The sequence below is a fragment of the Bos grunniens genome, chromosome 10 (genome assembly GCF_055505025.1).
Source record: "Bos grunniens cultivar Pamir isolate PY7600 chromosome 10, Bosgru_T2T1.0, whole genome shotgun sequence".
NCBI lineage: Eukaryota > Metazoa > Chordata > Mammalia > Artiodactyla > Bovidae > Bos > Bos grunniens.
The window spans coordinates 66,527,182-66,542,522 of NC_141174.1; the positions used below are offsets into that span (position 1 = coordinate 66,527,182).

Below are 15,341 nucleotides of genomic sequence, written 5' to 3' on the forward strand. Positions count from 1 at the left end.
GTGATGGTGTGAAAAGAGAGAGATGGAGCAAACTTTGAAAAGGCAGTTGTACTTGGCGAGGTCTTGGACCCTGGAGTACGTGTTTAAGTGCCCTACTTTTCATTCAGATTCAGGCAGACTGAGTGCTTAATTCCTGCTAGCGTTATGCTAGGTGCTGAGAACAGGAAGAACATCTTCTGGACCCGAGAGCTCACAGCGTGGCAGAGGAAGTGAGAAGTGAATGAATAATTACAATTAAGATACGGTTTTGAAAGTGCACAGGATACAATCGAAACTCTGCAGAGTGGGCGACCCCACGGGGCCAGATTGGGGAAGGGCGGGTAGGATGGCTTGCTGTCCAAGTTTGTGGTGGGTCTCCAAAGGTTTCGGGGGGCAATTCACAGAACCAATCCTCTGAGGCCGTGGACCTCTCTTGGGCGGCTGTGGGGATGGAGCGCGAGTGAACCCTGGATCCTTAGGTGCGAAGGATGTTGGCAATATCTGCGTCCTATTTGAAAGATACGGGATGAAGTTTGCAGCCTGAAGGTGGGATGCCGGAAGGAGAGGCGAAAAGCTTCTCTAAATTCTCCCCACTTTCTCACACAAGGCAGAAAAAATCTGGCGGTTGGGGATCGGGATGGGGAAGCCTTTGGGAATCTAGCCGACCAAAAAAACCCCCTCAGTTTATAGAGGTCTGAGATTATTACTCTTTCCTCCCATCTGCACTCAACCGGAACTCTAGAGTCATCAGGCCTGGTTTTACTCCGGACTGGAAAAACAGATGGCCCCGCACAGGAAAAGTGGAGTACCCGGTCTGGAAAAGCGGGGAGTCGAGCGGAAGTCACGCTGAGGCGCCGACTGGGGAGGCAAGTGAGCGCCTGCTTGGAGTTGGCGTGTCGGGAGCTTGTGAGGGTGACACGGTCCTAGCAGGTGAGGGGTAAGGGGGCTGTGGCACGGTCACGATCGCTCCCTGACTAAACACTGGGACTCTGGGGTTAGTTTTGCCACTTACTAGTTGTATGACCTCGGGTGATTTAATTTTGGAACCTCCATTTGTTTGTCTTTGCAATCGGAATAATAATAGTACCTTTCTCATCGTTGTTGTGAAAATATCAATGCACTCAGAACGGTTTCTGGCATATCGTAAGCTTTGGGTATCAAACTTCACTAACACTGCTCTCTTTTAGCCGCTTAGGTTACATTGTCAGGAAAACTCAGCAACTTCGGCTGGAGATCATCCAGTTAATGATTTTGACTTTATGTTTATCGGTAATAGAATGAAACAACACACTTACAATTAAAGTTATATTATTAGAGAAGTAGTAACACTATTGATGGGTTGGAAAATAGTGAATAATATTACTTATAGTCCCATTGTCGTTAACACTACTCTAAGTCTTTTTCACCCCTAAATCTTTTTTGTCCATACATTTTAATACTTGTAATGTTAGTGTATATGCATTTTTTGTATATACTCCTCATTTGCCACTCACTAGTGTAACCTAAACATGGTATTCATGAGAATTCATGTTTAAGATTGTACAGATTCCATTTTAAAGGCTTATCATTTATTTCCCAAATTTCTGTATATGTAGAGGTTAAAAATCATTCAAAGAAGTCAGGGAAATTTAGATATTACCTGTGATTCCAGGACGTGAGATCAACTGTGGTTATTTCTCCTGGTTCCCTTGTATTTTTTGTCCATGTGAAAACATACCATTTACAAGATGTTCATTTATTTTAGCAGACATGTGAGGATCAGTTAATGTTCAAGCCATAGTCCAAGATTAAAGCCAGGCTATTTAGGTAGACAGATAAAAGCAAGATTCTAACAGTATGTAAGGGCTGTGAGATGTAAGCACAGGTTCTCAAGAGAATACGGAGGAAGAGCAATGTCAGTGCCCTCCATTCAGAAGCCACCAGGAACATGTTTATAGCTGAACAAGTTGGGCTTACTGTAGTGGAAGAGAATACATAAAGCCATGGGGCATCTCATGTAAAGGGTGTTAGAAGGGACTTATTGTTGGACTTAAGTTTCTGTTATATGATTTGAGGGAAAGTAGTCGAGAGATGGAAGTAATTCTATGATTAGGAAAGAAGCTTATGTATCTAGAGTGAGGCTAATGCTGTGACTGGTCAGGTATGGCAGTCAGTTGTATTAGCCAGGATAGTAGAATGTTTGGTCACTTTTGTCATTTTTGAGCGATGTGTTTTTTGTGCATCAGACATGATTGTAGTTAAGAGCTGAGGGTATTGCCCATGAAAGTGAGAAGTGAGACCAAGGAATTGGGTGCATTTTGAAGGGCCTTGTGTACCATTTTAGGAGTTTAAATTTCTGGACAGAATTGCTGAATAAGGGGAGTGCCATCATATTTAGAAAAATTCCCTTTGTTGCCAGTCAAAGGTTGGATTGGGAGAGGAGGAGGAGGTCAGAGTCAGAGAGATGAGTTAGGACTTTTACTAAATCCTAAAAGGCGTTCTCTGCACCAACAATCACCTGGGGACTTGTTAGAAATATAGAATATCAGGCCCCATCCTGTGCCCACTAAATCAGGATCTGCATTTTAACAAAATTCCCATAAAATTCAAGGCACTTTAAAGTTTGAGAAGCCTCTCCCCCCTTTTTTAAAAAAAATTTTTATCTATTTTTTGGATGTGGTGGGTCTTCGTTGCTGTGTGTGGGCTTTCTCTAGTTGTGGCGAGCCAGGGCTACTCTTTGTTGTGGTGTGTGGGCTTCTCATTGTGGTGTCTTCTCCTGTGGCAGAGTATGAGCTCTAGGCAAGAGGGCTTCAGTAGTTGCCTCATGTGGGCTCAGTAGTTGTGGTGTAGGGGCTTAACTGCCTTGCTGCATGTGGGATCTTCCTGGACCAGGTATCGAACTGGTGTGCTTTGCATTGCAAGGCGAGTTCTTAACCACTGGAACACCAGGGAAGCCCAAGAAGCCCTTTGTTAGGGGAATTTCAATAGTTCTGGGAAGAATCACTAAAACCCTGAACCAAGACACTAGTGGCGGTGTTGGTGGATAAATGCGGACATATTATTTGTTTGACAAATATTAGAAGCCTGCCGCATGTCTGGCACCATCCTGGGAGTTGAAAGTACTGCAGTGAAGATCTAGTCTGGCAGGGAGACTGAGAAGGGAACTGGCAATAAATGGTAGCGGGGGAAAGCTTAAGCCTAGTATGTAGTGAGACCACATCAAAAGGTCTTGGTGGAGTTGAGTAATTAAAGGTTCTTTGAGAAGGTAATGGATGTCTGAGCTGAGTCTCAAAGGATAAATTAGCCAGCAGAAATCAGTAGAGGGCATTTCTGGCCTAGGAGCAGCAATCTGCTAAGACACGATGACCAGACAGGGAGTGCTGGGTGGCAGTTTCTGGAACACAGGTGTTCTCTGTGATTAGCGCAGAGTAGGGTGTGATTAGAGGGAATATTGGAGAGATGAGCAGAGGCTAGATCTGGAGGAGTCTCACAGACCCTGTGGAGAAAGTTGAGTTTTATTCCGAAGACCATGAGAGCCTCTAAAGAGTGTTAGGCTGAGAAGATAAAAAATCAATTTGTGTTTTAGGCCCTCTGTAGATGCTGAGAGTAGTGGAGTAGATTGGAGGTAGGGGTGCACGTCTGGAATGCAGTGACTTAGGAGACATGCGGTCATGAGCCGCCTGATGTAGGGAGTGAGGGAGGAAGGGCAGTCTAGAAAGATGACCAGTCCTGTGTTGTAGATAGAGGGGTCTGGGTGCCATTTTGATGTAGACTCTTAAGCAACTGAGGCAGGTGAGCTGAGTTGTTGGATTTGGGGCATTTTTGAAGCTTCTAAAGTTCTCAGCATTCCATCCTGTTTCTCAGTACTGTATTCTTACTAGTGGGTGATTTTTTGTTTTTGTCTCTTCTCTCTGGTGAGAGAAAGATGACGAAATTAGCATTGCATATTTTATTTCATTTTCAGGGTAGCTGGAATAAGTAGGAGAGGGGATTGGTAGCCTTCCTATTTAGCTTTCCTGGTTCTTGCAGCACTGCCTGCCAGCAATCATTAAATGTTTTTGCAAGAGCAAAGTTGTTACTTCAGCAGAGACATAGAAGTTATATTACTAATGTTTTACATACAGAGAGCCAGCAGTGTCAAATGGGAACATTTAAGGCCAGGGTTCTAGTGCTTGCTTCCATACTGATTAGCATTGTAATCTTGGGCAGGTTACTTCACCTGTTGGTGTCTATTTCCTTCTGAAAGGAAATATCTACCTGACTGTCTTACAGGAGGCTTATGTGGATTAAATGAGATAATATTTGTCAGGGTGGTTTGGAAATATTAAGAACGGCATTTAAATGTAATGGTGGTATTGCTACTATGGTTTAGGTTCTATCTTTGAGGACCTCAAGTAGTGACTGATAGTCAAAACCTTGTTACTCAAAGTATGGGCCTTGGACCTAGTAGCTTATTAGACGTGAAGAATCTTGGGGATCTTGTCAGACTTAACTGGATCAGAGAACCCTATTATAGCCATCAATCCATGTGAGCAACAGAAGAATCCCTTAAGGTAGGTAGGGGAGGTGTTATCCCAGCCTTTCCCCCAAGGAAATGAAGGCCTCGGAAGATCAGCTTCTTTGAGGGTTTTTGCTTTGAGGGTAAACAGTTCTAGCTGTGCAGTCTTCTGACTCCACATGCAAACTGTAATCTGTTCTTTTTATAGAAGAAGTGCTAAAATGTCAGTTAGCCTCAATCTTGGAGTGAATTAGTTGAATATTTTATTTTAGGAACCAATTATTTATTTTAAAATGTAGCATAAAAATTTACTTTAAAGTTGACACTACCTTTTGAAGCACACTCTTGAATTATTTTGGGGATGATCATTAACTCCATGAAGGAGGTTGTGTTTCTGTTCATCTTGGCCTATTTTCACAAAGCAGTGGGATACATTATATACAGTGTAAACTTTTTTCTGCTCATAGTAAATATTTATAGAATTAGAAAATAACTTAATGAATTTCACAGTACAAGATCCATGTTGAATTTGAAATTATGATGTATTCATTGGTACACTAGTAACTCTTCACTGTATCTTTTATTACAGGTGGAATTGGGCTATTTGCTGAAGCTTCTTTCCTTGGTAGCCCTGGGAAAAATTTACGTTTTAATTTTTTTTTTATCATGGCTTTGGTTCATAAATTGTTGAATGGCACTTATATTCTCAGAAAATGCCCGAAGCCAAGAGTTGCCTCTTTTCCATTTTTGGGGACTCGCTTTGCAGACTATTGTTCCAGTAGTTTTCAGAAACCAGTGGCTGCTCCTGGCAAAGCCTCTTCTCAGAGGAAGACTAAAGGGAATTTGGAAGAACATCACCAGAGAGAAGTTGCTTTGGAAATAACTTCTCCTGAGGACAAGCCTGAAATTAGTTTTGATAAAGCAATTAAAGAAGAAATGAAGGACCATTTTAGGCGTTTGAAGGATGATATTGTGAAATATTGGATAGGGCCTGAAGGCCGCCCTCTGCATGAGGTCTTGATGGAACAAGCCAAGGTTGTCTGGCAATTCCGTAGCAAAGAAGATTTGGATAAGTGGACAGTAACTTCTGATAAAGTGATTGGTGGCAGAAGTGAAGTGTTCCTGAAAATGGGCAAGAATAACCAAAGTGCGCTGCTGTATGGAACTCTGAGCTCCGAGGCGCCCCAGGATGGGGAAAGTGGCCGAAGTGGGTACTGTGCTATGGTATCCAAGATTCCAAGGGTACGTGAAATTCAGGTGCTGCGGTTTTCTGGTGAACTGGGGTGGACTTCATTGTAGCACGAGCTGTAGCAGACAACTTTTATTTCTGTAAATGAAAATACCTGACGTCTCATCTTGTGTGTGGGGTTAAATAACTATTGGGCACAAGTGTAGTTTCATAAGCACGAGGGGAAAGTGGTTCCTGAAGAGAGGCTACATGTTTCTGGACATCATTATCAGCCAGGATGAGGCATACTTATGTTTGAGGAGCCCTGAGGAGGGTCGACATTTAAACGATAATCTAGGGAGGTTTGCATCTCCTTTGACATAGCCCACAGACCCTCTTATGGCTTGGTGTTCCTTAGAGTGGGAAGTAGGGCCAGCCTGTGGATTTTTTTTTCAAGAAAACTATTTCTGTGACAGTTTCTTAGTCTTTCCTTATTTTTCTTGAGGATTTGAGAAATACTGGTCAGGTATTTTGTAGAATGATCGTCAATTTGGGATTTTTTGATTTTTTTACCCCCTGGTTAGACTGAGGTTCTAGGTTTTAGGAAAAATAGCATAGAGTTAGAGAAGGCAGTGGCACCCCACTCCAGTACTCTTGCCTGGAGAATCCCATGGACAGAGGAGCCTGGTAGGTTGCAGTCCATGGGGTGGCTAAGAGTCGGACACGACTGAGCGACTTCACTTTCACTTTTCACTTTCATGCATTGGAGAAGGAAATGGCAACCCACTCCAGTGTTCTTGCCTGGAGAATCCCAGGGACGGAGGAGCCTGGTGGGCTGCCATCTATGGGGTTGCACAGAGTCGGACACGACTGAAGCGACTTAGCAGCAGCACAGAGTTGAAGTACACTTCCCATCATATCAGGGGTATATGCTAGCAACCTGACTCATCACTGATGTGTTAATGTTGGTCACCTGGTCAGGGTAGTGTTTGCTAGGTTACTCCATTGTTAAGTACTCACCCCCCCAGCCCCGCCTCTTTTCATATTCTGTTCTTTGGAAACAAGTCACTAAGTGTACCCTACATTCAAGGCATGGGGTAGAGTATGGGATTAAGTTCTATATCCTGGAAGGGGTAGTATTTTCATAAATTACTTGAGATTTCAGTTTTTCACAAAGGAAGGTTTTTTTCTTCTCCCACATTTATTTGTTTATTCAGTCATTTAGAATGGACTTACACTTTGGGTTATGATCCAATACCATGTTATTTATTTTGTTGTTCAGATTGTTCCAGCTTTGGCCACTGGGAGTTCTTTCAGATTATACCTGTCCCTTTGACTTGCCACCACCCTTTTGTTTTTTTGAGCACTTTTTGGCACTATAAGATACCATAGCTCATTTTGTATTTTTCTCTGTTCCAACCCTAGAATCAGCCATTTCTCAAAGAAGCCCTCATTTTTTTTTTTTTTTACTGGTATTAGAAACCAAGATCTGTATTGACAGTATATTTAGGACCTCTCGGTGGACACAGCTAGGAAATATATATTTTCATATCAACTTGTGGAAACACGTCTGTAATTATTTATATATACTAAGCTAAGTATGAGTTCATACTAATGCTTTGACTCTAATCCGGTACTACATGATTTACTCTAGCCTCCTCCCTGTTGTGTGTTGATAACTTCCGTCTGTAATGGTGTGAAACCTGTCTCCCACCATTTACCATACATTTACTTATTAATTCAACCCTACATGAAAAGCCATTTCAAAATTTATAACCCATAACCCTGTGAGAATCGTCTTCACCAACTAGCATACACTGCTTATGTATAGTATTCTTTGTCTTTAGCCTTCTGGTTTCCAGTCAGAACACCCTTTTCCAAAGCTGCTTAGGTCAGCTCCTTTGTCTCACCACCAGCCTATTGCTTTCTGTAAATTTGCTGATGAGCTGTTGTTTCAGGGCTGCTCTGGCCAGGCTCCCGTGCCTGGCAGTGGCCACAACCACTGGTTGTTTGCTTGGTTATGGTGCTTTAAGGAGAAAAGCAAATGGTGAGAATAGTATTGGGCCCCCTCTCAAGATAAATCATGAAAAAGAAAGGAAAGTGTTCTTTCAGCAGTAACAAAGTTGCATAGAAGATTTTATCAGGCCTTGAAAATCCACGGAATGGATTTGGTCAGTCCACAGTAGAAAATAATTCTGTGATAAGCTGTGGAATAATGAAAATAGTTGATAACATTGGTAAGTGTACCCTGCCAGTTTTCGTGCTAATTACTTTATATACATTATCCCTTTTATTCCCGACATCAATGTTAGTAAGGTATAGCCATCTCACTTTTATAGATGAGGAAACAGGCTTGGGGAGATTCTGTAGTTTGTCCAAAATTGTTTGGCTAGTAAGTAAGAGTTCATATCTGAGCATTGGTATTATTGAAATCAGATAAGCTCTGAAGTAACAAACACCTTTGGAAACTAATACTACATTCTGCTTTCAAAGAGAGACCATTTAGGTAGTTTTTAAGAACATAGATTTTGGAGTTAAACAGCACTGGACCTACCCGTTATGAGTTGAGTGCTCAGTTTATTCATCTATAAAATGGAGAATAATGATAGTTCCTATCTCATAGGGCTATTGTAAAGATCCAATTATGCATGCCAAGTGGTTAATGTATATTTTCAATGGATGGTAGCTGTTAAAATAATATTGGTTTTAAAAATTGAGGTCTAGAATTCCCTGGCAGTCCAGTGATTAGGACTCTGTGCTTCTACTGCAGCGGCACAGGTTCCGATCCCTAGTCAGTGAACTAAGATCCCTCATGCTACGTGGCCAAAAACAAAAACACAACTTGAGGTGTTTCATAGTTTTCTGATTTAAGGGAAGGCAGTTTCAGTAAAATGGCCCACTCAGAAGCCATTGCTCTCTAGACCCAGGGAAAGAAAATACATGCAGTGATTCATTTCTGTTCAGTGACACAAGTGTCTATCCCATGTAAACATTGTCCTGTGCAAATCATGCCTTGAACATTAACTTAGAAACATTTAACTAGGTCAGCATTTTATGCTAGAATAAGAATCATCAGATTTATCTGCCTTCATAAAGTGGTAGAAAGCAGAAAAAGGCAGAAAAATGGCTTGTTGATCCCTTTGATGCTGTAAAAGGTGATGGTGACTCACATTTTGCTAATAGTGGGAAATGAGGTGAAATTAACATTCTTTTCTGTACCTTAGGGCCCTTTTGAAATGAAGAGATCTTACGATTGGTCCCAGTTCAACACTCTGTATCTCCGTGTCCGTGGAGATGGTCGACCTTGGATGGTGAATATCAGGGAGGACACAGATATAATCCAGAAGAAGGATCAGATGTACAGTTACTTCATGTTCACCCGTGGGGGGCCCTACTGGCAGGAGGTCAAGGTAACAACAGCACAAGTCTTTTCTTGTATGAAAATGAGGTCTTTTGGTCATGGTTACATTGTAGTTTTCTTATTAATTCCTCTTGGACTATGGGAAGGGAAAGAAGGAAGAGGACCTAAAGGCAAGATTTACATAATTTATTTTTTTCTTTCATTAATATAAATGTTTGCTTACTAATCAGTAAATAGTTTTAAAAAATTATTTATTTTTGGTTGCGCTGAGTCTTCGTTGCTGTGTGGGCTTTCCCTAGCTGCACTGAGCAAGGACTACTTTTCATTGTAGTGCATGGGCTTCTCACTGTGGTGGCTTCTCTTGTTGCAGAACATATGCCTTAGAGTGTGCGGGTTCAGTACTTGTAGCTCTCGGGCTTAGTAGTTGTGACGCGTGGGCTTAGTTGTTCCACAGCATGTGGAATCTTCCCAGACCAGGGATCAAACCCGTGTCTCCTGTATTGGTAGATGATTCCTATCCACCATACCACCAGGGAAGTCCTCCAGTAAATACTTTTGGTAAGGGTGTGGCCAGGTCCATGCAGAGTCATAAGTGTATCTCCGCCCTGTGCACAGGTACTATAGGTGATTCTTTTTAAGTTCCTGCCATATCATCTCTTCCAGGCAACTGTACCTCGCTAGTGTCCCTAGTTGAGTAGAAAGGCTCCCTTAAGGGGAATAAATACTTCATACTTTATGTTATCAACATTTTTATTCTATTTATTTCATGGTACTGTAAGACAGTCATATTTTGTAGGGAGAAGAAACTTTTAGAAGGTAAAAAATGTTAACGCGAAGGAAAATAAATGGAGATTCAGGGAATGAGGACAAAACCAAGTGTGCATTCCTTTCTTCTGTCTATGAAGGTTTTTAATCTATAAATCCAGAAGAAAGTCTCCATTTTACTCATACTTAAACCTAACAGCCATCCTGGATTCCTTTCACCGCAACCCACATCCAGTCTGTTAACGACTTCTTTCACGTCTCCTTCCAAAATACGTCTATTTCTAGCTATCTCTTCCACTCTCACCCTAGTTCAGGCCTTGGAATTACTGCAAGAGCTTCTTTTGTCCTCTTACTTCCTAAAGTCCACTGTGCACATAACAGCCAGAGTGATCTTTCTAAAGCATAGTTCAGATTACATCGCTTGCGTGGTTAAAACCCTCCAGCGATCTCTCCTTGTTAGAATACAGTCCAAACTCTTCACCATGACCGTGGGGCCTATAGTAGCAGACCCTGTCTTCATCTTCAGTCTCTCCTCCTCCTCCTGCCCTCTTCCATACGCCCCCTTTTGTGTGTGTCAGACTCAGATTTACTTCTGTTAGAGCCTTTGTGTTGCATGCTATATCCTGTGGGCATGCTCTTCATGTGCTTTCTCTTATCATTCACTTCTCAGCTCCAAAGTCACCTCAGAGAGGCCTTTCCTGCCCTCTAGCTAGAGTTGCATCCTCTCACACAATAATAATATCCTGTTTTTTTCCCTTAGAGCTAACCATTAAGTACAATTATTGGTTCATTCAGTTGTCTGTTTATTGTCACGGTCTACTCTGCTCCTCTGGAACATAAATTCTGTAAATTCTGAGAGCAGGGACTTTGTATTGTTCACAGCTGTTTCCCTTGTACCTAGAGCAGTGCAGTGCCTAGCATATAATAGGCATTACTTACATATCTGAGCTTCCCACATGGCTCAGTGGTAAAGAAGCCACCTGCCAATGCAGGAGACTCAGGAGACGGGTTTGATCCTTGATCAAGGATCCTTGATCCTTGATCCTTGAGTAGCGAGGATCCCCTGGAGGAGGAAATGGCAATCCACTCCAGTATTCCTGCCTGGGAAAACCCATGGACAGAGGAGCCTGGTGGGCTACAGTCCATGGGATCACAAAGAGTCGGAGGCTGACTGAGCAACTGAGTATGCACACACACAGATAGGTATCTATACACTAATATAGATATATAACCAAAAATTACTACATATGTAACACTTGTATGCAAGTAATGCATATAACAAATTATTAAATAAAACAAGTATTTCATTAGAGAAAGTCTAGAAAATGCAGAAAAGGAAAATAATTTTGTGTTCCCATTACCCAGAAATAAAATACTATTTTTATTTTAGTATGTACCTTCAAACTTTTCTATTTACACTTTTTTTACTAAAATAATATTGTGCCAGTGCTATTTTATAACATATATTTTTCACTGAACTGAATTTTATGAACAATTTTCTGTTGAAATATATTTCTATATCAGTTTTAATATCTGCACAAATATAAATAGACACAATTTATTTAATCCATCCTCTATTGTTGTACATTTAGATTGTGTTCAGAGTTTTTCACTGTTACATCAAACTCTGAGGTAACATCCGGAGTTATTTATTAGATGTTTTCCTGGAAATAAAATACCTAGAAAAAAATGATACATACATTTTTAAGAGCTTTGATGCACATTGCCAAATTATTCTCTAGTATCATTACCATTTAATCATTAGCAATTACTTATTACTTTCTTTCCTGAAGTTACATGTTCTAATCTTTGGCTGGAAATAATAGTTGTTTGCAACACCTTTCTTTAAATTATTAAGGAAAGTATTGGGGAAGAGATTTTTAAAAATTAAATGTTATTAATTGCTGTTTACTTCTTCATAAATAATTCTCCCTTAGTAAATGGAAGTGAGATGTGCAAATATTTACACTGATTATAGAAAGAAAACAGGGGAAAGTGATGGAAAAGTTATGCACGCTAGTGTCATTTGTAGAGAGAAAACAATTGTTTATCCTTTTTTTTTTAAGCAAATCGTACAGATTTAATGCTCCTTCTTAGCTGCATTTTTTTTCAGGCTAAAAAATTCCCTTAGTGTGGACAGTGATCTTGTCAAATTATGTGACAGAAAGACAAAAGGCTGGGGGGGTGGGTGACACATGCTCCTTGAATACATTTTGAATAATGAGGCAGCTGAAGTGCCAAACCAGGATGCAAAATGAGAAACTGGGGTGGGGATGGGAGTGTCCCTTCCAGGTTTGTTTAACAGAAATGAAGGGAACAGGTGAAATGAGGATGTGACTACACTTGAATTTGCTTTCTGAATTACATGGTCTTATGCAATGGTGGTTTATTAAATGAACTTTGAATTGAGTTTGTTTGCTTCCCTCATAGCTCAGTTGGTAAAGAATCCACCTGCAGTGCAGGAGACCCCAGTTTGATTCCTGGTCAGGAAGATCTGCTGGAGAAGGAATAGACTACCCACTCCAGTATTCTTGGGCTTCCCTTGTGGCTCAGCTGGTAAAGAAACCACCTGCAAGGTGGGAGACCTGGGTTTAATCCCTGGGTTGGGAAGATCCCCTGGAGAAGGGAAAAGCTATCCACTCCAGCATTCTGGCCTGGAGAATTCCATGGACTGTATAGTCCATGGGGTCACAAAAATTTGGACACGACTAAGCGACCTTCACTTTCACTTTATGTCAACAAGTGTTTTGGGTAATTAATAATCTGACATTTTGTTTTTTTAGTTCACTTTTTTTTAATTCAAAAGTCAAAATAATATAGATATATGTACAAGAATTCTCACTCCCATTCAGTTCCCTTCTACCCTTCCCTCCCACCCTCTATAGGTAACTGTGTTTATTAGTTTCTTGCATAGGTTTACAGTTTTTTTTAATAAGCAAATATATAGGCACATATACTTCATTTTTTTTTTTTTTTTTTTTACTAAAAATAGTAGTATGCTTTATGCACCTTCTGTACAGGTTTATATTTTTAAAATTTAGATCCTGTAAAGATTCCATATCACTACATGTAATTATTCTTTGTTATTTTGTTTGGTATTTTCTGTATGTGGGTATCCAATAGTTGATTGAAATAGTCCTTTATTGATAGACACTTGGGTTGTTCCCAGTTGCTACAGTAAATTTATTAGTTTTTTTGGAGGCATTTCAATAATTTCTTTTTAGGGAAACTCTCTGGCAGTGCAGTGGTTAGGACTTGGCTTTCACTACCAGGGCTCGGGTTCAGTCCCTGGTCAGAGAGCTAAGATCCCACAAGCTGCACGGCATGGCCAAAAAAAAAATTTTGCTTTTTATAACACAAATGATATTTACACTGTAGATTTTGTCTATATCTTCCTTTTTACTAATAATATATTGTGGACATCTTCCCACAGCATCAGGTGTAGATCTGTTAATACTGCATTTTTGAAATCATATAACTAAATAGTATTTAGTTATATGATTGCACCATAATTTATTCAACTATTCCTCTATGTTTCCTTTTTTTCTCATTGTTATTAGAAAAAGCTGCATCTTTATGTGTTTGTCAGAGTTTATCTGTAATACAGATTTCTAAAAGTGAAATTGGCAGGTCAAATTATAGCATTTCAAATTTTGTTAGGTACTGCTGTTAGTTTCCTATTGCTGTGTTAAAAATACCACAGACTTCGCAGCTTCAAACAACATATTAGCTCACGTTCTGTAAGCCACAGATTAGACAGCCTATGGCCAGGTTCAGTGTTGAGGGCCTTCTAAGGCTGATATCACAAGGTGTCAGCTGGGCTGTATTCTTCTTGGAGGCTCTGGGGAAGAATCCACTTCCAAGCTCATTCTGATTGTTGGCCTGATTGAGTTCCTGTGGTTGTAATGATATCCTTGTCTCTTTACTGGTTGTCAGCCGGAAGCCACTCTCAGGTCCTGTAAGCAGCCCACACTCCTTGCCATTGAGCTCCTCTGTCTTCAAAGCCAGCAGTGGAGAATCTCCCTCACTTCCCCCTTTGAGTCCCTCTCATGCTTCTAACCTCCTTCACCAGGCATTTTTATGAGCTCAAGTGATTGCACACCTGCAGAGGATCATCTTCCCTATGTTAAGGTCAGCTGATTTGGGACCCGACTTCTGTGGCGTCCCTTCACAGCAGCGCTGAGATTGGTGTCTGAATACCTGGCAGAAGGTGTGTGCACCGAGAGGTGGAAATCTGGGGGTCATCTTGGAATCCTGCGCGCCACAACTGTCAGCTGTTCTCTAAGAGTTGGACTAATTTGCAGTCCTCCTAACAGTGTACAGATGTGCCTGTTTCTCCCATCTCCATTTTTCTGTTGGGTTGTTTGATCTTTTTCTTAGTTATCTGTAAAAGTTTTGTGTTTAGGATACTTTTTTTTTTTTTTTTTTGCCATCAGAAAGTTGTAATTGTACTCTTTTATTTTTTCCTTTGGGACTTCTGGCTTGCAAAGGTTTACAGTTGTTTTCTTGCAATTCTTAGATTATTTCATTAAATTTTTTTCCATCTGTGATCCAAGCAACTAAGCCACTTGTTGTAACTTCACATTAGATAATTTTAGAATTAAATTTAAAGCATTATTATTTTATCATTGCAGTTCTATACAAATGCCTCAGTTGCTTACATTTCAGCGTTGAAGCCAATGGTTTTTTTCTTTCAGATTCCTTTCTCCAAATTTTTCTTCTCTAACCAAGGAAGAATCCGGGATGCCCAGTACCAGCTTCTGCTCGACAAGGTAACGTTTTCCTGTATTTTCACTCAGGACTGTATTGCATGTGTGCTCAGTTGCGTCTGATTCTTTGGGACCCCACGGTCTGTAGCCCACCAGGCTCCTCTGTCCATGGGATTTCCCAGGCAAGAATGCTGGAGTGGGTTGCCATTACCTTCTCCAGGGGGTCTTCCCAACGCAGTGTTGAAACCTGAGTCTCTTGTGTCGCCTGCGTTGGCAGGTGAGTTCCTTACCACTAGCGCCACCTGGGAAGACCATATATATTCAGTTCAGTTCAGTTGCTCGGTCGTGTCTGACTCTTTGCGACCCTATGAACTGCAGCACGCCAGGCTTCCCTGTCCATCACCAATTCCTGGAGCTTGCTCAACCTCATGTCCATTGAGTTGGCGATGCCATCCAACCATCTCTGTCGTCCATCCTCAGCCGTCCCCTTCTCCTACCTTCAATCTTTCTCAGCATCAGGGAAAGACCGTTTATTACCTTTAGTGAAATAGAACTGTGAGGATTAGTTCAGTTCATTTTTGAGGGCTGGAAAATGAAAGATGAAAATTCCTATTTAAGTATACTCCTGTTATACCTGGACAGATGCTGACTCAGAACTGTCCTGTGAACCAAACCCCTTGCTTGGAGGAATTTGTGTGGTCATCTTTTCAGCATGCCTACATTTTACTTTAGCTTTAAAATAGAGTTCAGGGGAGCTTCAAGGAACCTCCATTAGACATCCATTTTTACTTATTAGTCTTAAGTGGCACTGTTTTAAAGAGAGAAGTAGAATGTGGAAAGAAAAGCAGTCATGTGCTTCTTATAATTTGCTACAGCAGTTGA

General features: G+C 41.0%; 1 protein-coding gene across 4 annotated transcripts in view; it reads left to right on the forward strand.

The window, feature by feature from the left end:
* The first annotated feature begins 803 nt into the window (after nucleotides 1-803).
* Nucleotides 804-15,341, forward strand: part of NDUFAF1 (NADH:ubiquinone oxidoreductase complex assembly factor 1) — a 34,483-nt gene continuing 19,945 nt past the window's right edge. For 2 of the 4 annotated variants that reach the window (XM_086321846.1, XM_086321844.1), the window contains exons 1-4: nucleotides 807-909; nucleotides 5,046-5,698; nucleotides 8,849-9,034; nucleotides 14,448-14,522. In XM_086321846.1, the coding sequence (XP_086177972.1) occupies nucleotides 5,123-5,698; nucleotides 8,849-9,034; nucleotides 14,448-14,522 (837 nt within the window). In that variant the 5' untranslated portion in view covers nucleotides 807-909; nucleotides 5,046-5,122. Of the gene's footprint in view, nucleotides 910-5,045; nucleotides 5,699-8,848; nucleotides 9,035-14,447; nucleotides 14,528-15,341 lie in introns of all 4 variants that reach the window. The other 2 variants (XM_086321845.1, XM_086321847.1) reach the window with 2 other exon arrangements.